At 38.0% G+C, this 22655-nt stretch overlaps 1 protein-coding gene across 1 annotated transcript in view; it reads left to right on the top strand.

Annotated features, from left to right (window-relative positions):
• GPC6 (glypican 6) overlaps window positions 1–22655 on the top strand; it is a 726811-nt gene that overhangs the window by 511382 nt on the left and 192774 nt on the right. Inside the window, exon 4 of the mRNA XM_064712773.1 lies at window positions 13956–14121. Within this exon, the coding sequence (XP_064568843.1) occupies window positions 13956–14121 (166 nt within the window). The remainder of the gene's footprint in view (window positions 1–13955; window positions 14122–22655) is intronic.

Below are 22655 nucleotides of genomic sequence, written 5' to 3'. Positions count from 1 at the left end.
TAAAACTTCTCTTATGAGAGAGAAAGAGAAAAATCAACTTCTTGGATGAGTAATTAATGAAATAGCTTCCTTTAATAACCATCTCAAGTTGTCACTTGGTATTTAGGCATTCAAAAAATAGACAAATAAAATGCAGTGCATAATGGGTTTGTTTGCTCATTCAGTAGCATGTGATTAGCCATTGAATGATAATATAGCAAGATCATTATGTTAAAATCCATAATATTGAAGAAATTTCTTTTGTCTCTTGTGCACCTATGTTCATAAGTCATGGTGTTAAAATTTTCCCATTTTCAACTGCTACAGAGGGAATATATAGATTTTAATTGGAGTGATAACATGTAAAGCCTTTTGTTAGTGCTTTTCCTCTGAATGAAGAAATCCAGCTATAGTGAAATTTTTCTGGTACAGCTTGTCTTCCAGTGGCCTTGACAACTGTAGGGTGAGAGAGAGGAGTGGGAAGAGAGGCTGATTCCTGTGCTTCAGATTTCAGTCTTGGCAAAGTGTGTTTTCTTTTGTCTTTTTTTTTTTCATTTCTTGAACTCTTTCTCATTGTAATAGGTGCCCAGCAGTATTTTTGTTCCATCTCTAGCAGCAGCAATGTCACTGATCTCACCATTTTGTGTGTCCACACAGCCAGACAAGAGTATAATAGGTAGAACAAGATATAGGAATGGGAATGAGATATATGGGTTGTAAAGGGCTGATTATAGTAAGAATCCACTTCCTGGAGTCATCTTGTACAAGGGAGCATTTCTGCAACATTGTTTTGTACATTTTTGTTCCAATGTTATTTGCCAAAGCTGTCTTAAAGCAGTGCTGATTTCACAGTGGTATTCCTGTTGTCTTCTTCACTGAAGGTGAATAATATTGCTGCACTGAATAATGTTGCATCTCTCCCATCTTGTGAAATACCTTTGTGTTTTGGACACGACAGACTTTCCTTACTTTTAAAAGGTTTGGAAAGAGGTTGTGGTAGAGTAGCTGACAGTTCATCCATACCGGAGATGATAAGGATGAGATATCATTCTGCAGGCATTATAAATGGATATCTGGCACTGAGAGTGCCTTTATGGTTTGAGAGTGTTTATCCCTGTGGTTCTGGAAACCAGACCACTCGGTGGATTATATTGCTGTACATAAATTGTATTCCAGCATGTTTAATAAATCAGGTGGCTTAATCAAATAAAGACAAATGGCAATGGAATGGCTTAAATACAAATTTACTGCCAGGTAGCCATTAAAAAGCATTAGATATATTTTCCTTTTACTGGGTTTTCTGACTTAGCCAGCAATAAATTCAGTCATTTTTAACTTAGAGACATGGGTCAAATTGTTATTCAGTCCAATCTGTGTGGTCTTTTGAGGTTCAAGATGAATGGGGTTTTTTTTATCCAGCAAGGACTGACATCTTATTTTACAAGCTGTAGAGCTTCTTTCACTTTCTTAAAGGAGAACTTGGTTTGCTGAGGGAGAATTACACAAATCCTTTCCTTGGTCTAGTTGCAGGTATGTTAAGGGCCAGTGCAGTCAACAGTACAATCAAGACTGCCCTAATTTTTTTTTTTTTTAGAAAGATTGTGACAGTCAGCTGGGAAGAATGACACCAGCAGGGGCAAGGGCAGTTCCAGGTACAAGCCTTCCCCCTTTTGCACTGTCTCTCAGGCTGAGATTTCAGGAGCTCTCTATGGAGAGCATCACTGCAGTGGCTGCATCACGCCCTCAGTCAAGGGCTGGTGTTGTGCATCAAAAATTCTGATGCATTACCAGATGATCTGTGAAATCATGACAGATCTAGGGTCCACCTAAAAAAAGATGAAAGCCCACAGGGTGGTTTTATGCACAGATATCCCATCCTCACACGCAGTCACACTGTGAGCACAATAGCTGGAGGCTCTGCACTTTTGGGCGGATGCATGGAGTGGATGGAGGAAATGATTGCTCCTTCCCATGTCTTCCAAATCCATTTAATATAAAATCTGTAAGCTGGGGATGTATCAGATAATAAAGTGATAAGAAAAGATGATGCACTTGATCTTGGCCAACAGCTGGGAAGTGTGCATCTGGGACAGGGCTTCAGTGCATTCTGCAGAGCACTTCTGCCCACTGAGGATGATATAGGATCAGCACTTCCAAGGGCTGTTGACAGATCTAAAAGATGACACATAAAAGAATGATTTCTTCACCTGAGAAAGTAAGAACTGTAAATCAATACAATTACAGTAGTTCATAGAGATAACTGAAATTGCTGGGGTTTAAATTACTCTGGCAAAATTTCTGAGCAAAAGAAAATAATTTTAGGCTATATTGTTTACCTTCTTAATATCTTCTTTTATTTTTCTAATTTATAGATCTGCTGCCTCTTAGACACTAGTCAGCCCTACACAAAATGACTTTTCTTGCTCAGTTTTGGGTAAAGGAGAAAGCAATCTAAATAACATCTTACCTGCTGAGAATTTATGAGGAACAGGATATTAAAAATATTTCCATATGGTTGTAGACACTCTTTCTGGTTTGTACATCAACCTAAAGTTCAGGGTAAGTTAAATGAAGATTTAATAGCAAATTTCATATACATTCCATCTCTAAATAAAAGAAAAAGTAAATCTGATTGTCAGATATATTTTAATACATTAGGTTTTGATCTACTTCCTGCAGGCATAAACAAATAGCAGCTTAAACTTGACAAACTGTCTTTTATTTGGTACTTGCTTCTTTCAAACTGATGCTACAATGTCCTTACTTTCCATTGGAATTATTTCCCAAAAATTACAGTACCTGAAGTATATTATTATAATATGAGGTATCATCAAAGCAATTTGCTGCTGCAGTTCACCGTTCTTCTATCAGGGAAAAGACAATGTGTCTAATTTTAGTTTTTTCATACATGATTTTAGGTTTTCTTATGTTTATGTGGATCTGAGCATGAAGAAAGAGGAAAGCTGAATGTTTTACACACAAATAGTTTGTTTTAATATGTAGAACATTCTCTGGGAAATTACATACTTGACTTCCTATCATGTAGTCATCCAGTACTAGTATTTTGGACCATGTTTTTCTCTAGTGTGCAACTCAGAGACAAAATTCTGAGAAGAATCCTTGTTCATAGGAACATTTATTCTCCTAACTACTCGTTTTAATCACCTCCCTATGTTTCTGTTGTAGTGTCTTGGAAGTAGGACACACAGATACTAGGGAGGATCCCTCTGTTTTTATGTTTTGTGTCTATGGGTAAGGAGTTATGAGGAAGGGATTAAAAGGGAAATAAAAGAAAATAAAATTATGAGATGAAGATTTACTCTCAGCTATGCAGTTCTAAAAACTGCAAGTGTGATACTCAGCAGAAATGGGAGCACACATCCATACACAGGTCATTCCAGACCATAGTCATCATCCCAAGGTGCACTTGAGCATCTGCTAAATATTTGTATGGTACTTATATTTACAAGTAGCTCTCTGAAAACCTAACAAGAATATTAGAAAGACCATAAGGAGGAAATGTTAACATGGAGCTGTAGGGTGATCTCACATGACTTGAGCCCACATAATGCAGTGGGCGTTTATGGATTCTATAAATAGATTGTGAACTATTTTTAAAGTATTGCTCTGCCTCTGTGCTACACTGAATATATTACCAAGACTTTGTGATTGATTATTGGTACCTAGCAAGGTAACTGACTAGATCCTTGCTGGGATACCTTCAAGATCTGGCATCCTTCTTCCCTTTAGAACACAAGAAAATCATTAAATATTTCTTCATATCTGTAAATATTTCTGTACTTGCATATGATTTGCACAGAATTTGTTTTACTGTCCTGTCTGTTGTGGTCCATCTTATTCTTAATTCACATCATGACATTAAAAAGGCGAATAAGCAAAATATTATATTCTATTCGGTCCCAGAAAATTAACATTTTGCTTTGTACTGGGCTGCAGGGTCTTCAGAAAACAGTCCCTCTTTAAAGCAGGCTTCCCATTCCTTAGTGCCTTGGTGACTGTGCTGTACGTAACCTGTCTCTGACACAGTGTGACGAGCTTATTGGGAATAATCAGAGTGAATGTTTGCTTTCAAAACTCAGTAGTCTTTATTTGGTCTTTTGATTTTCATGGAGAAGAACCAAGAACATGAGCAACTTGAAAAATCTTGTTTGATTTCTATGGATATTCCTTAGACTCTTTTCTCCAGTATCCCCAGGCTAGTAATGAAATTTTACCATTTGAATTTACCTGAAAAATGTTCAATATAGGAATATGATGAGGCTTAACAAGTAGGCAAAGCCATCAAACTTGGACTTTCCTGCTTCATTACTCCTACAATTTTATTTTTTCTCTTGTAAAAATACCCTCCTTTTAGTACTGATCTACCCAGTTCCTACCTTTTGTCACTGTGAATATGCAGCCCAGACAATTCACCAATTACACAGGAAAACAGCTGGAAGGAATCTACAAATCCTTACTTGCTGTTTCTAGGAGATTGCCATTGTCAACTAATTCTGATAGTGATCACATTACTATTTAGTGACCACCTTAATATAAACTTTAAAGTGTCTTTTCCATCTTGACTCCATGTTTCTTAGAGCAGGAAGGAGCAGGAACAAGTTGGGTCAATCTGTTGTCACTTGTCACCTCGAATTATTGCATAACTTGTCATCAAGCAAGACTGCCAATATTATGTATGCATTTATTTCTTTCTCATGAGTGTGTTGTTGCTGACACCGCACAAATAAGACATCCCACAGCCCTTTCCCCCACTCTGATTCATGCCCTTTTTAAGTCAGTGAAAGAATTCACACATCAGTAGACAGTGAAGGAGAGGTGCTTGTGAGTGATCAGAGCAGTTTTGCCTTACTTTCTCTCTCTATGAGAGAACTGCTTTACTTTGCAAGTGCTTTTTTGGTTGGCATGATGAATCACAGGCAATCAGCAAGAATGCTCTCAGGTATATAGTCTGCATTTCAAACTTCGTGGGTGTTGCAAGTAGGATGACTTTGACCATTCTTCACATCACTTTCTTATCCAGATACTGCTGCACAAAACGTCTAAGTGCACGATTTGATCATTATCTCCTGCTGCGACAGTTCTCTTTCTTTCAGAGCTTTTCCTTCTGCTTATCTGGGGGTTTGATTTCCAGATTATCAAGGACTTCCCTTTCTATTTGTGATTTGTACCTGGGTAATACTTAACCTACTTCTCTACAGCAGGTTTTTTTTTTCCTCACAGGGAGCACGAATCAGAAAGAAATGAGCCCACTCTCTTTTAAGTGAGAGGCAGTTTAGATTTTTTTGCTCTGAGAAGAAAGCAGAGTAGCTACTTTTTATTAAGAGAGTGTCTTAAAGTTTATGTTCCAGAAGAAATTATGGGGTTTGAAAGCCTAACAGCTGTGAGATTCCTTCTTTGTTTCTGTGTACTGGAAAACTTTTCATCCTCTGGGAGTAGATGGAAGAAATTTTTTCAGAGATTTTTCACTTTAGTGTTGTCCTCAAAATTGTAGGAAAGTAACAGATGGAATCTGTACCTCAAATTCTGTTTAATGTGGGATTACTCTAAAAACAGATGAGAAAGATAAATATTCTTCCACAAAAATTGCAGGGCAGATTTTTCAGCTCAGTGATATCTCATAGGATGTAAATCCTTGTATCCTGGAGTATTTTCTCAGCTTGCATGTTTGTAAGTCAAATAAATTTTCACTCCCACCAAGTTTGTTTGAATTTAATTATGTTTCTGACAGGTAAAACAGGATTTAAGAACACTTTAATATTTATATCTGGGTGTTCAAACATTTTATTTTGTAAAAGAAATTCTTTAAAGTGTCATTCAGAAGTGAATCAAGAGATTAAAAAATAAGCTTTACACAAAATATCTTGTGACTGCTGCTTTTCAAGTGGCTTTCTAAATTTAGATTTTCTGTATTCAGATCATCTGATAAGTAATTTTCCTAGTTTCCTAAAAATAGTGGAGACTATTCTTTTTCTCTGTAAATAGAGCTTCAGTCTCACCCAAGTAAACATCTGAACATTTTGTCCTTGCCTTTTTTTGCTCTTGACTTCTGTAGGGAAATTGTGAAATTCCACAACTCACCTCTCCAACAGTTACCGATTATTTGATGTTCAACCTCCTGCTGCAATCTCTTCCAGCCACTATTTTCATATGGCCACTTTCACATTTACATGTTATGATAACCTAGACAAATTATAGATAAGAGTGATGCTTATAGGCAGTGCTCAAAAATTCTGATGCATAACTTTTAGGGGTTTATATACTTCAAATCCTTTATAAAGGAATTTTTTTATTCTTTGTAATATTGTATGGTTTCTCATCTGCACCTTCCAGAATTATGCAGGTACTGGAACACAACTGAGATGACAAAATAAGTAAGAAAAATGCCTCAAATTTTAATAGGTGCATTAATATTTTTCTTAGAAAGAAAAATAGTTGCCATGTTTCTCATTATTTCAAAGTCATGAATACTGGCAAAGGACATCTCAGTTGGACAAGAACAATGGCTAAAATTTCCTCTTCTTTATTAGCGCGGCATGGTTTGTTATCAGGTAGTAAATGTGTCATTTTTACTGTTACATTATAAAACTTATCTAGGGTTCAACTATATTGACCTAATTTTTTTCTAATTATTTAATGAACATCTTGTACTATACGTTATACATTTGCTATAAAATGTATAATGTATAGTACAAGATGTACTATATGTACATTATGCATTTGCTAGAAAAATATTTTATGGGATATTAATATATTAAAATTAAAATGACCATGTTTTGTGTCATCGTATTAATAAGATGTACTATCCCAGGATTTTGGGGATTTTGCAGCTGCTTAAAGGGCTGTAGTTTTTTATTTTCAGTTTGATATAATTCAAGCACAAAGTCATAGGTACTAGTACAAAACTGCAGTACTTAAACCAGCTCTTCTATCTTTCAGTCAACTGGGATGAAATTGTTAAAAAGATAGCTATTCTTGTCTTCAGGAGGTTAGTATTAGACTAAACTTTTGCTTGACATTAGCAAATATTCTCAAATTTACCTTCTACAACATAAATTCCTAACTAGGTATGGCTGATGCAATACTTCTATTTTTATATCAGATTATGCTATCTGTGAAAGCAGTGAACTGAGCTTAGCTTCTATGAGCCAGTCTGAAGCAATGAGAAGTACTTCAATAGAGCATTCAAAATCTTATTAATATTTCTATATAGTTGTAATTGGATACATACAGACATAATTTCAGCTGAAATCCACTGAAAAGAACTTTCTTGATACTTTGACTGTTAAATTAAATCAGCAATAACACAGTGTTCATGAAAACAGACAAAATATGGACAAAAAGAAAATTTAATTACTTGGATCCAACAGTGAGCAGATCTTCTCTGAAGAAAAGAAAGAGCAAAAGGAACAAAACCATCATTACCAGCTAAGCTTTACCTGCTTTTCCCAGTAATAAAAACAAACAACAACAAAAAAAAATCAATAGGAAGTAATTGTAACATGTGGAGAAGAAAATGTCAAAGATATATGGGAAAAAAATAGTCACTGATTGCACTGAAGTTTAATCATTGTCCTGAAGTTAATTAAAGATGAAATTAAAGAAAAAGCTCTTAGGATGTGTGATCCAAAGTATTCTAATAATCTTGTGTGCTCTGTAAAGTGTGCTTTGTGATATATCTCGGTCTGATCCTGGTTACATCATTGTTATAATGGGTGGTCAGAAATTACAGGTTTTGTGCTTAGGAGAAATTTCCCCAGTACTAGCACATTGAATGCAGTTCTTATTTAAAGGTTTTTTCTTTTTCCTTTTCTTCTGAAGTCACAAGCATGAACAACTAATCCTTATGTCCCCTTTGATCTTTAAATAGAATATTTGATAGTAATGCTAGCATTAAACTGTGGAGGATTTTGGGACAGGAATCCCTAGAATTGTACCATGGAGTTCTCTACAGATTAGCTTTCTGGTAAAAGAATGTAAGGAGACTTCTTGAAGTTAGTCAAGACATTCTAATGTTTGCAGGTTAAAACTCTGGCCTGGCCTCATACATAAGCATTTCATTGTGCAGGGATAGTGAGGGGCCTAGAGGGGAAGCCAAATGGGGAGCAGCTGAGGTCACTTGGTGTTTTCAGCCAGGAGGAGACTGAGGGGAGACCCCATTGTAGTTACAGCTTCCTCATGAGGGGAAGAGAAGGGGCAGACACTGATCTCTTCTCTGCAGTGACCAGTGACAGGACTGAGGGAATGGCCTGGAGCTGTGTCAGGGGAGGTTTGGGTTGGATATTAGAAAAAGGTTCAGCCCCCAGAGGGTGTTTGGGCCCTGGAACAGCTCCCCAGGGCAGTCCTCACAGCACCAGCCTGACAGAGCTCAAGAGGCTTTTGGACAATGCTCTCAGGTGTGACTCTTGGGGATGGTGCTGTGCAGGGCCAGGAGTTGGACTCAATGATCCTGACAGGCCCTTTCCAACTCAACATATTCTATGATTCTGTGACTCTAGTCTTATATAAACTCTTGAGATAATTAGGCCATGAATAAAATAATGCTTGGGAAACGTATTCATTTTTCTGTCGTTAAGTGGATGGACTATCCATACAGAGATTCAAAAATAATTTAAGGATGCTAGTACCTCAGTTTCTCAGACAGTGAGTGCCATTCCTTTGCTGGACATACATCAGCTTGCTGAGAGGAAAGCTGGGTGATTTAGCCAACAGTTAGGTGTTAGACAGTGATTCCTTTCAAAATTCTCTCCACTTACAGGCCATTTACATGGGATTGCAGGAAGATACCTCACCCTCATCTTGAACCACATGGGAAAGAACTAGAAATTTCCAGTTTTAATCCAGCAGCTTGAATGTAAATGCATTTGTAAAGCTTGTGAAGAATAAAATGTAATCATCTTCTCCTTCAAAAAGGCATTTTTAAAGAGTATCTATTTTCATGGCCAATTGGCTAGATTGGCCGGTTCATCCCAGCAGTTTCCCCTACAAGGTCTTCATGTCAAGGAGTGACTCCGTGGTTTCAAATGGGAGGAGTTCCTTTGGGTGCACAGGAGACGTAGGAAGTATGTGTGTTCCCTGATGTGATCTCAGCAGTGATTCATTTTGCTCATATTTGACACATTTTATTTTATGCCAAGAAATGACAGGGTTTGGACCTAAGTATGGTGTATGGACTTACTCTGTGAGTTTAGATACACTCAGTATAACTTTGGAAGGACACCCCTATCCTATTACCAGACAACATATACCAACTACTCTGGTAAGAAATCTCCTACAAATAAAAGAGAAATCATGTCTCAACATATTTGATCCTTCTAAAGATGACCAGTTGTTTAATAAGTTTCTCTGATTTTTTGTATCAGAAAAAAAGATTTATATTTGTATACTTGACAAAGCCAAGGATTTTGATTATAAAAACAGGTCAAATACATTACAGAGCAGTCTGCAAATGCAGTGTTACAAGAGAGTAAAACTTCCTGGCTTTTACCCAAATAAGTTTTCTCCTCAATTATTTATATTTGCAAGTTCACCATTGCAAAATCTGTCTTCCAGATGAAATAATATTCCTCCTAGACTTTCTGAAGGGGGAAAACAAGTGTTCAGTAATGAAGCCCTTAAGAATATTGCTTTTGGGGGGTTTTGCATGTATGCAAAAACATGCATTTAGGTAAAGCTGAAGCTGTCAGAAAATGTTACAAAATGCAGTAATGTAACATGTCCTGAAGCTACTAGGCTCAATCAAAGCTCAGAAAGGCACTTTTCTGATGTGATGTATTCCACGCACACTTATGCTAAAATGAAGCTGTCCTAGTCAGTCAGGGAGACAGCCTGCAGTAGGGAATGACTCCTCTATAGCAGTTTCCCCAGTTATGTCATTCAGTGTGATCCAGCTGATTGATATGATTTACGTATGAACCAGTTATTTCTAGACTTTGAAGTCTGCAAATTTCTCTGCTGCGATTATTGTAGAGCCAATTGCAGCGTGTTTGAAAAGACAAAAAAAGAAAAATAACCAAAGTTGTACCCATGCAAAAATGTTACTTAGAAAAAACGTTGAAACTCCTGAGCTGAGAAACACATCTCTTCAGGAAATGCAGGTTTTGAGGTTTTGAATACCTCTGAATGTAATTAATATCTACTTTTCGGCTGGTCTGCAGAAAAGTACTTAAGTGTGAGAGGCTTATTTTCTTTTAAGATGGAAATGGGAAATGGGTTTTCAAAATGCATTTCATAGCATTTTCCAGCAGCAAGAAGGTGGTTGAAAATCAACTTTGTGATAATCTTCAGATTTCAGGAGTTCATCGCTTTCTGAAATACTCACACTCTAAGTTGGATTCTTTTTATATTTTGGTTCTTACCAAGATATCAGAAACTTAGACCAAAATTTGACTATTTTTTGCACAAGAGATGTCATCTTTTGTTGAGGGAAGAAAAAGATCTAACTGTATTCTTTGAAAACAAAGGTACAGAAAAAACAGCTGAAGCTGAGAACTGAAATTTGGCTGCTCACTGATGACTAGGTTCAGAAAAGCACTTAACTGCTGTAATACAGCATTTAACTTTTAGTCTTCAGACTTCTAAAGTAGCTGTGCAATTGGTAATATTTCTCTGAGCCACAGTTTGGATACCTAAAGTCACACCAGTACTGCTAAGTGACAAGTGAATATGGAGCAGGATTGAGAAGGGGACTCATCCCATGCCTCAGTCACAGCTTAATTGTTAGCCCTCTACACAGATGTGTTTTGGACCTCTCCACCTTTCTCCCCCTGCAACGCAATTTAGGCAGGATAGACATTGTCTCCAGAAACCTGCATGAACCTGTCCTGTTGTGGCCCCCTCCCTTCTGTCAACACTGAGCAGAGTATAGTCTAAGCCCTATGAAACCTCCTGTTTCACTTCAAAACACACAACATTATATTTAGCTTCCTCTTACTCCCACTGCCTGCACTACTGACTCCTATTATTCAGAACTCTTTGAGCTGAAAAATAACCACCCAAAATAATAATTGTGTATTTTAGTCACTCAGGCACTAAGTGGAACCCAGGGGAGGTGTAGTGCCAATACGATGAGGTAGTATGGGATGTGGCCAGCTTGGAGCAGAAGGTGTGAGCAGTAAGGGAAGTGAATGCAGGCCAGCAGGCACAGCAATTCATCTGTGCTTGTCTTTTGTGTCACCAGTGTAGCACACTTTGAAACCAAGTTCTGCAACATCCAGCTGGATCAGCAAGGATTTGCTTGTGCTAGTCTTTGTCAGAGGATGACGTAGATAAGTCAGATGCAGATATAAATAACATGACAGAGGCTTCTGTAGAAACCTTCTCCATCTGCTCTTTGCTCTGACCCACCTCTTGGCTGCTTCTCTTAAAAAAGGTATTACTTCACTCCTAACGTAAGCAGAGCACCTTGCTTTCTTGTAAAATGCTGTTAATGATGCCACCATTTTGTCTGATATATTAAGATACTCAAGCAAGATATGATACACCTGGGTCCTGCTCATTCTTTTTGAGTGGTTGGAAGTTATCCTGACTTCTTCACAGGGGATCATGACCAGAAGTACTCTGTTAAAGGACTTGTGTAATGTGACAAGAATTTAAGATTCACAGGGCCTGTGCAAATAAATACTCTAACTGACCTTTAGGGTCCTGTCCTAGCAGATCTGGGACATGATCTGGATCTCTGGCAGAGTAAAGCACAATACCTAGTTTCCTCTCAGATTGCTCTTGTTATAAAATAAGGCTCACATAAATATTGATAGTATCTGCTCTCTATAAAGACAAAATAAGAAAGTTAATATATAATATAAAGACAGGGACTGTCTTCTCTCTTTTAGACCCGTTTTTCAAGAATTAGATTGACAGGAAGTTTTTTTTATAAGATGAAGATCTTATAGATATATGTCAGCACAAGTACCAAAGTGGATTTGAGAAGGTATGGATGGGAAAATATGTGGATTCCAGCTGAATTTAGGGGTCAACTAGGTGCTGATAACTTGGCATTGACAAGACTACTGGGACAGGGAAGAAGCATAACTTTAGGCATGAAAAGAACCTAAATGATAAAACTCTCAGTACTCACAAATGAAAATATCTCTGGCTTTAAGCAGCAATTTCAATGCAAATTTGAAGATTCTGTTTTTGACCGTAAATATAAGTATTCTGCTTTCTTCCTTCTGTGGTTCTAATCTTTTTTATAAAAATTGGCCTGTTCTTGGTTTGGAGCTATACAGCACATATGGATAAGTGACTCTAAAAAGTAGTTCTGAGCAGTGAAAATAATAAAGTCCACCTTTTTTTGAATTTGGATTTTCTGCTGTTCGATAAGGTGTTCAATGAGGAAGTTTCCCCTTGTGCTTTTTCTAACCAATGGGTCATTCATAACATCATTTTCAATGTGGATTCTTTGATATCTATGAGGAGCTGACCTCATGTTTCACCCTTTTCCTCAATAAAGGCAATAACAGAACCTCTCTCCTCTTTTCCTCTCAACTGTCTGTTTAAAAGAAAAAACATATAGGATCTTAATGTTCTGAGACCTGAAGTGCTCCGTTAAATTTGATTGAAACTGGCTGATGGTTCAAAAGCTATTGGAAAAGGATGGATAAATATACCTTCACACATACCATCAGTGTTCTGCTAGTAAAGTGCAGAAGTTAGTCCCTAGGAAACCAAAGCAAAAATCCCTTCTGAGCATATTCAGAAGCATGTGCTATATCTCAGAACCATTTTAATTTAAAAATGTCCTGTGTAAAGACTATGTTCCATATAGTTCTCTAAAAATCCATGATTTAACATCAAAAAGGGAGAAACAAATTACAGAGAAAAAGAAAAGAAACACAATTTTAGTACAATACTGATAATACAAGCGACATCAATCAGCTCAGCCTGTACCACTGTAGTGCAAAGTTAGATTCCTGCTTTCAGCACAAGTTACCATTATTATGGAAAAATAGTTTAATCCCTTCAAATTCATATCAGTAGAGATGTATTTATTCATAAACCAACAGGCTGTGTGAAAGGAGTGGCATTGCTTTGCAATCTCCTGTCCAGGAATTTTGAAATCACGGAAGAACCTGCAGCTCTTTGTCATTGCTCTAGATTGTCAGTCCAGCATGAGATACTTGTGCTCCACTGCACCATGACAAAATGCTAGTGTGAGCAGTACCTAGTGTGCAATTTTAATCCATGTTACAAACTCTGGCCTGAAAATGAATATTTCACTAGTACATATGACTTTTAAAGTCTGAGATTAGAAAATTAAATACAGAAGAGAAGTTCACACGTGCTGGTATGTGCCATGCTAAAGTGAAAATTGAAATGCACTAGATTGTCTATAATGCTTTTTGTCACTTGAGATGTCAAAAGCATACCAAAAAAAAGAAAAACCCCAAACAAACCCTGTCTGATCTCTTTATGAATTTGTCTGAGAAGAAGGTTATATTTGTCTGAAAATAGAATGATATCCCTTTGTCATCGTGTAGTTCAGAATAAATTTATAGAAACCATCAAGATTATCCTGGATTTACTGTGCTTTAATAAAGAGGAGATTTTAATCCAGTGCTGGTGTGACTGACAGTTCTAGCTTACATAGGAAGAGTGAGAAGCCTCCTCAGGATCCTCCATGCTAGGATCAATCAGTAACTACCCAGCTGATTCCCTGGATGTTTTTCCTTCGCCTTTCCAGGAGATTTTGTGTGGGAGGGCTGGGGAGGCAAGCACTGCTGTCAGTAGGGGAGTGTTGATTTTTGCATTCCTGAAAGTCGCTGCTGTGCTAAATGAAGATAATTGGCAGGGATCGATTAGCTTTATAGGAGGGTGTTATTAAGGGTTGAGCTCTTTTCACAAATTGCCCCTTCTGCATTTACTGCTTGTGAGGCATAATCTCAGCCACCCCGAGATTCACAGAACAGGAGATTGATTTCCTCCTTTTTCTTTTTCTTTCCCTGCCTTAAACTCTGCAGGTCAGTCCCACCCCAGGGTGCATCCGGGCGTTAATGAAGATGTTGTACTGCCCTTACTGCAGAGGACTTCCCACTGTGAAACCTTGCAACAACTATTGCCTCAATGTAATGAAGGGCTGCCTAGCAAATCAGGCTGATTTGGATACTGAGTGGAATCTGTTCATAGGTAAGAAGAGTTTCAATATTAGTGCAAGGAAACTTTGGTGATATCAAATTTCTGCAGGGTTCTGTGAGGTTAGAAGATGATGTTGGTCAATATTCAGAATGAAGCAACTGCAGATGCAGCTCACTTTCTAATTGAACTTCATGGCTTGCAGTAAGGAATGACTGCTCACCATGCCCTAAGCCAGACACGTTTCACATTTCATATTTCCAAAGGAATGGTGTGGTGTTACAGCTCCTGAGCTGAATTATTACATGCTATTTGAAATGTTGAGAAAGATTTGGTTGAGGATTTGATAACAAGCTTAACCTGGAAGAAATAGTATGTATTACAACTGAAAACCAGGCTCTTGCAAGCTGAGAAGATAATAACATTGTATAACATCCAGCCAACATAAATCACAACAGCTGCTGTTCTTAATTCTGGTAGTACATGGTCAAAAAGCTATAAAAGTTACATATATGAGAAACTACTAATTGCTCATTCTTGCTTAAAAAATGCTAATGTCTCCCTTCCAGTGTACTGAACAGAATGTCCCAAACATGCAACCTCATGTTAAAATGGAGCATAGAATATATATTTAAGAAAAACTGCTCCCACAATTTATTCACATAATTCTTCTTTCAAATAGACAAAGAATTAGAAAGAATTGTCCCTTAAAGAGCCATTTATCTGTCCTGTAGCAAAACAAAAAAACCAACCAACAAAAAAAAGCCCAAACCCCACAACCAGAAAAAAACCTCCCAGAAGAATAACATATAACAAGAAATATTACTTTTAAGTTGCTTTTCGTGATAGAATAGGATGACAATTAGACAAAGCTGATGATAATATGGAAGGAATGGAACAGCTAGTTAGCCTGGACACTGATGAGTCATAGTCTAGACTGGATTTCGGAAAAATAAATGCAGCTGGAAAAAAATGTGATAACAATTTCTTTATTGCAGTCGAAGAAAGGAAATTTATTTTCTATTTTTGGAAAGATAAAACATAAGCAATCTCATTCTGCTTAATTTCAAACCCCACTGACCAATGTGACTTTGAAAATTTGACTCTGACTCATTCATGGATTTTTGCTTTACTCAGCAGTGCAAGATGGATAGGGAGAAGAAAACAGGATGAAAAATGAATCAGGGTATGAAAAGTGAAAACGAGCATTGAGCGTGCTATAAAAATAGCATGCAAACAACAATATTAAACAAATGATGCTGATCTGATACATTTGCCTTCCCAGTCTCTCATGCTGGCTAAAGGAGTTGACATCACAAACAGTACTGTATGGAGGGATACTTGTGGGATTACTGGAGTAAAAAAGATAATCTAAACATCATTTAGAAGCTAAGTAGAAGCTGATGAGAAAACAATTCTAACCTGTTAAGGACATTGCAAGCTACTTCCCTTGTCACTGAATGATAAGCAAGTGCTGACATGTCACTAATTCTGACTTTAAAAAATTAATAATTGGCTTAGGCTTTTGAGAAAAGAAACCCATAACATTTGAACTAAAATAAACAGCAGAGTTTTTATTAAGACAAGCACCAATTTAAATCAAAAGCTGGAAGTTAAGGTTTGAGCTGTTAAGAGATTTCCTTTTCTGGTGCTTTAAATTCAGTGAGAGTCTTGCGCATGGTGAGACCTGTTGGAAAGTGTGGAAATGCTTACAAATGCAGACTTTCAGAATCTTTGCTGCAAAGCCCTTGTCTGCATCAATGTCTCTTTGGTTTTGATTGTTCTTGCTCTCAGAAAATAAAAACTGCGTGAAAGCTTGTATGTTATGCTAAAACATAGTGCTAATTTATTAAATACCATGTCAGGCAGGCTACTATGCAATTATCCCTGCAGGTCAGTGATGACAAGGCAGGATACAGTATAAAAACATCAAATCATATTTCCTATTTCGTCTAACTAAACAACTTTCCCTCTGTAACTTTATGGGGAAGAAAATAGAGGAGATACAAAGATTTTCATGTGTTTGGAAAAGGTATTCTGCTTTATCCCATTTTTCAGGCCTCTGACAGCTTTGCTGAAGATGAGGGTCCTTCCTTTATGAAAGACTGAAATGAGGCAAGTTGTCTCTGTCTCTGACAGCTGTCAGAGGCTTTCTAATAACACATGCAATTCCCTTAGTGGTAAACACAACAAAACTTCTACTCACTGAATTAAAACGAACAGCAGCATTTTACAGCACCGCTGAGCTATGAAAGATTGGAAATAACGCATGAGCAGTTTTTATCCCTGTTCCAATACTAGGAACCATGCACTAGTAAAAAAAAGATAATTTTGTGCATTAACAGTCCCTGCCTAGGCAGGAATCCCAAATGTTAGTGCATATTCATACACAACACAGTTTTGCTTAGCTCATAATCTGTGCACTGCAAAAGAGTTTTGCTTAGTTCATAATCTATGCATTGCAAGGTTGTTTTGATAGAAGTTGGTACTAGGAGAAAACTCTTGGATATGTTTGCCAGTAACTAAGTAATCCTGTCGTTTGGACTGCATGTCCTGATATTATTCTGTAGTTACAGCAATGGTCCAGCAACAGGCAAGATCTGCACGTGAGGAGGAGCAGAGGAAAGTAAATGAGCTGTTTGACAACAGGATGTGTTGCATGTTTCACCTAGTTTATAAATATAGAAGTCAGGACTGAAATCACATATATATAGCACTAATAAATCTTGCCTCTACTTTCAAAGCTAGGGAGAGTAGGACAACTTCCCCTAAACATCTGGTGCTTTCCAAGATTTTATAGACTGTGAAAATTGGTAGGAGGTGAAACAGCTGCAGCAGGATGAAACATGGCTTATTATACATTTCCTGGTTTGTCACCTTAAAGTCTGTGTCCTTTTTGTGCAACGTTTCATTAGAGGGTTTTTGTATTTTGTTGCCTATATTACTGCATGATAAAGTCCAAATGTTGCATATCTCATTCTAGCAGATCATCTGCAACTCAGAATTTTGCCTGAGAAAGGAAGACAGTGTTTAATATCATATTATAATTGTAACACTGTAATGAAAGATGCACCTTCCAGGTATTTATATAAAATATTTAAGTGGTATTTAAAAGCAAACCTGCCACACTGACTTTAAAAATGTGTATTTTGCAAAGCTTGCTTCTGATGTTTTGCCTGTCAGTTACCCATCATAATCTCCTTTGCACCAGTCTCAAGTAAAGTTGGCAAATGCAAGATAAAAAGCGTGAGCAGAGGAACTGTACTGCTGAGGAAGGAGATTGCCTCAGGGAGGAGTTGACTGATTCTGTGGAGTGGGAAAAAGGGGATTTTCTCTCTCATGGCCCAACTGATATAGTCAAAATTATTCTTCTCTCCATGGAGCTATACCAATTAACAGCAATAAGAATCAGGCATCCCACTGTTCATTCTGTCACAGAAACAGACGAGATGGAAAAACTTATTCCCACTTACAAAAATTTAAAGCCCCTGTATCTTAGGGAATGGCATCCAATTTTAGCAATACTGTTACTCCTCTTTCTCTTACTAACCTGTATTTAAGTCCCTGTTCCTATCTTGAGATTCTTTGACTTTCCTTAACCTTAGCTTTCCCTGTAATTGGTCATTTATTTCCCTTCAAGTGCTCTTTTTCTTGAGCAAAAATATCAGCTGAGGAATGAGCCCACATCAGTGGACACCACACTTTCTCTTGGTATCCTCATTCAGCTTCAGAATCAACAGCCATAAAAAGATTATTTCTATGGAAGCAAGTGCATCTCATTCTGATGAGCTGCCTTAATTACAGGTTCAGGATGGTAAAGTGTCCATAATCGATTTGTTTTTTGGAGAATTTCTTTCACAATTAGACTTAGAGTTAAGTTTCTTCTGTCTTGAGACAAAAACATAGATGATACTAAATCTGAAAATCTAGCAAGATTATGGGCCAATATGACAATCCTTATAGAAGTAATTCAGCACAACAGAAGAATAAAAATCCAGGTAATTGTTTTAACCATAGTAATTGCTGTATCTGAGCTTTTTTTTGTGGAAATCCAAAGTAATTGATAAATGTTTTGTTACTATAGTTAGTGATGCAGTGTAACGCCTGTGTAGCAGAGTATCAGATGCAATCCATGAAGGTTTGACACTGCATGGCTATTTTTTTTTTCCCTACAAATTATTCAATCATAAATCAAACTCACCTCAACCATACCCCCATGTTTTATTAGGCAGGAGATTGTGGAAAACCCTTCAGAAGTTGTGCAGCAGCAGAGGCTGCCTCCTTGCCTGTGAAAAGGAGCCAAGAGTTTCTGTCCACAGCCACCCCTCTGCTTAGAGTGGGGAACAAGTGGCTTTGCTCTGAGTGTGTTCCATATTTGATAAGCTCTACTGTGCAGCAAGGCAGATCAGCATGCAGCGTGTTCATACTGCAGGATTCAAGGCCCTCCTACTGCCTCCATCCTGCCAGGCTTCACCAAAGGAGAAAATCATATCTGCAAGGCTTCAGCAAAAGATTCTCCTGACAGTGTTAAAATTATTTCTTTTGTTGTCATTACAATGGCTCTACATTACTAATTAACATTCTTCTTGTTGTGCTTTAAGAATCCTTTTTTTCTTCCCATCAGTATGACTTAGACACTTACCTGAGGAGTTCTCCTGAGGAAGAGTATATCATGCAGTCTCACTTAGAGCAACTTGGTTATTTTCAGAAAAAGTATGCAACAAAACCTTAACTACTTACTCCTAGTGAAAGTTTTAGTGATGAAAATATGCAATCAACTTCATTTACTGCTTACAAAAGTCCTGGTGTCTCTGTGCTTTCTCTGTTCCATGTGCAAGGATAAACATTTTCTTTTAATGCTTCAAGAGGCTACCCTGATTTGAGGTTTTTAATGGCTTATTACAGGATTAACTGTCTTCAAGATTCACTTTGATTCAGAGAAAAATCAGTAATAGTAATCCTTTACTATTTTCTTGTGATTTTTATGAGGTCTCAAAGCAACCTTCTCTTGTCCAGGCTGAACAGCCCCAGCTTACTCAGCCTGTTCTTTTAGGGAAGGTGCTCCAATCTTCTTATGAATTTCATTAAGTTCATGCAAACCCACTTCTCAAGCTTGTCAAGGCCCCTCTGAACCCCTGGATGGCACAGCCCTTCCCTCCAGCATGCTGACCACACCACACTGGTGCCAGCTTGGCACTGTCATGAACACAAGCTTGGTGTCATCAGCAAACTTGCTGGGCATGCACTCAGTCCCACTGTCCCTGTCACCAGCAAAGAAATTGAACAGAATTAGCCCCAGTACTGGCCCCTGATGGACACCACTCATCACTGGGCTCCACGTGGACAATGAGGCATTGACCACAACTCTGTGTGTGGCCATCCAGCCAGTTATTTTTGCACTGAGTCGTCCATCCATGAGATCCATGTCTCTCCAATTTGGAGACAAGGAGGTCATGGTCAAGGTCAAGGTCAAGGATGGTGTCAAACCCTTTCCATGAGTCCATGCAGATGCTGACAGTTGCTCTGCTCTACTCCCAATGCCGTAGCCTCGTCATAGACGATTGCCAATTTGTCAGGCATGGTTTCCCCTTTATAAGGGAACACTGGCTCTTACCAACTACCTCTTTGTTCTCCATGTGATTCAACACCATTTCCAGGAGAATCTGTTCCATCTTTCCCTTTTATTCATCTTTGCATAGTACAGAGCAAAGGCTGTCAGTCTTCTGTAACACTCAGTAGGCAAAAGTCTTGTCCTGGCTTAATCATGGTAAGTAAGAGCTAAATCAGAGGTTTTATCAAATTTAGTTACCCGGAACTTGAATATCTTTTCTCTACCACCTTCCTCCTTAATCATTATATGAAAGTATACTGTACTGTTTTTTATATGTTAGCCTTTCACAAAGACTCTGGGAGAAAAAATAAGTTCTATTGTTCCCTCCATGGAGAGGCACTGCAAAAGATTCCTGCAGCCCTGGGGTGCCATTATGCCAAATTCAGAATTTCTGGTAGAAATTCATCAATTTTGGTTTTATGAGTGTAGAATGGACACTTAAATACAAACACTAAAAGTTTGTAATTTGCATCTTGTGCTGATATAAAAACTGATAGAATTCATGGTCAAGAAATCCTAAAACTCAAACCCAGAATATAAAGCCTTATTTTCAGTTATCATATGATTTAAAAGCATTTTAAAATTTTAGGCTAAAACCATCTTTCCTTGCTTTCTTTCTGAGCCAAAGTTATCATGATGTCTCAAGTGAAACCACCTTTGCCAGCTAACAGAATTAAAGTAGGGAAAATTATCTTTACCTAATGCCTTTCATCTTTTCTGCTTACTTCTTAACACAACTTGAGCGCCTCCAGAGTTTGCAGAAGTAATAGTTTCTCAAAGTCTCCTCTCTGTACAGACTGTAGTAGGTGTTATACGCCAATATCTATTCCCTTAGTGTCAGGGACACTTCCCTTGAAGTGTCAGGGTTTGGTGAATGGCTCAAAGGGTGTGAAGACACATTGTGATTATATATTAAGAAAATGAGACCCTTGTTCAGAATTATTTTTCCCTACTTTAGATTATTTTTACAAAAACAAGGGACAATGAGTAGAGTATGATATGTTATACAACTGCAAATCTGGTTGATCAGAGGTTAAGAACAAGATTTGCAGATGTAAATCCAGTCTTTTTTATGAGAAAAACCTTTCATGTGCTTCAGGCCAATTAGTCTCCATAATGCATAGGTAGCAACACGAAGGAATTTGTAGTGCTATTAAAAACACAGGCTTAACACCTGCTAACAATTATGTCAGCTCAGGTTAAAGATATGTAATTGTACAAATGAAAAGTGAATTCATCTTGACAATACCTAATTAAAAGTATTTTACTTTTTAAATTCTCTTGTAAGCAGTAACCTCCATGATCCCATATTTTCCTCTTGTTTTCCAAAAATAGTATAATCAGTGCCTACAATTTAAATACAATACCAAGATCTGATGGTTTAGAGTACACAGGAGCACCCCTGAAATAAAGGGGACAACACCATTCAGTATGGTAAATAATGTGCAGAAGAGGAGAACAGTATTTGTTATTTCCCACTGCTTTTCTTACCTCAGAAGTGTAAAGGATAGGCAACCTGGGTGTGTAATTCCTCGGATGGAAATGAATTCAGCCTGAGAGAAGCTCTCTGATGTTGTGGGACTGCCAGCAGAATGCAAAAAGCACCAGCACTTGCTTGCTGCTTAAACTCTACTTACCCTGCCAAATGTCTGTGCTCCCCCTGGGGCAATATAAGTTCTTACAAGCAACTCACAGCATCCATTGCCCTGTGTGTTTGCTTTAGGATGTGTCACTGAAGAAAGAGATTCCCTCCTGCAGGACTATGGGGAATGTGCTCCTGTTACTGGATCAAAAGAGCTGGGAGTCATCTGGCCTGTTCTTGCCAGTGACAGCTTGTTACTTGGAGGTGCATCCTGGAAGGGGGCTAATGGCTTCACTCAGAGTGACTCCTGGAGACTGCAGCTCCTAAAGAGGGACTGTGGATTTCTGAGAATGCAAATGTTTAGTTGAATGATAGCAGCAAATCTCTTGGGACTGTGAGCTTTGGCATGTCTTGTGGAAATCACGTATGGAGATTAACTGTGCCGTCCTCTTTAAGGCACAAAAGATATTAGTGCCCATCACACATCATCATGTCATACATCAGCTACAAATACAGGATCAAATTCAGCCATTCTAGAATTATGGCATGCAAACACAATTCTCTTGAACTGTATGATTTCTGCACATGCAGGAAAAAGCTTCTCAAAACTTGAAGTGATATGAAGCCACATATTCAGCATTTTCAGCAGGCCCCATGTTGACTGCAGCACTTAGATGCTACAGCTTCTTTTGAAAATAGCAAGACTGATCAGCATTGTCAAAAAGTTTAAAAAATTTTATAATGAAACCATTGGACTCAAATGATGACTCTTTAGTTCCATTTTCATTCCTCTTCTCCAACTCCTTCATATTATTTCACATCAAAGGAAAATGTCTGTCTAGTACACATGAGCACAATTTGGAAGTTGCGTAGAGCAGCAAATTTCTCTCTGTTTAGATTCAGGGGAAGTGCTGGGGAAGCTGTTTTGCCACTGCCATTAAAATGCTATGAATTAACCAAGGGATGTTGCATAAGATATATCTAGAAACAGGAAATATGTTCATTATTTATTGCTCAAATACTCTGTGCTTCTGGGACTATTATTTCGTACTTTCCCGAGTCCATAGCTATGCCTTCCCAAAGGGCATCTTGCTTCCAGGAGAGCAGTAAACAGTGCTGCTATTTCTGTCCGAGGTTACCATGCATATTAGCACCTCAAAGAGTTTTCTCTTTAGTGGAGGATTTGATGTCTCAATTAATTGCATTTATGTAGGGCTGAATCCCTGTTTACCTGTTGGGATATCCCTCAGGCACTTCACTGTGCTCATCTCCCTGTTTCACAGGCAAGGGACCAGTTGGAGAATATTGTGCCTCTTACCTGATCAGGTTTCCCTTCTGGTTTTGGGGATTTGGGCTAGCAGGTCTCTCTGGCATATGAAGCACACACCCTGACTA

This window comes from Zonotrichia leucophrys, chromosome 1 (genome assembly GCF_028769735.1).
Source record: "Zonotrichia leucophrys gambelii isolate GWCS_2022_RI chromosome 1, RI_Zleu_2.0, whole genome shotgun sequence".
NCBI lineage: Eukaryota > Metazoa > Chordata > Aves > Passeriformes > Passerellidae > Zonotrichia > Zonotrichia leucophrys.
The sequence above is the reverse complement of the archived record's forward strand: the minus strand, read 5'-3'. Positions and strand labels throughout refer to the sequence as shown.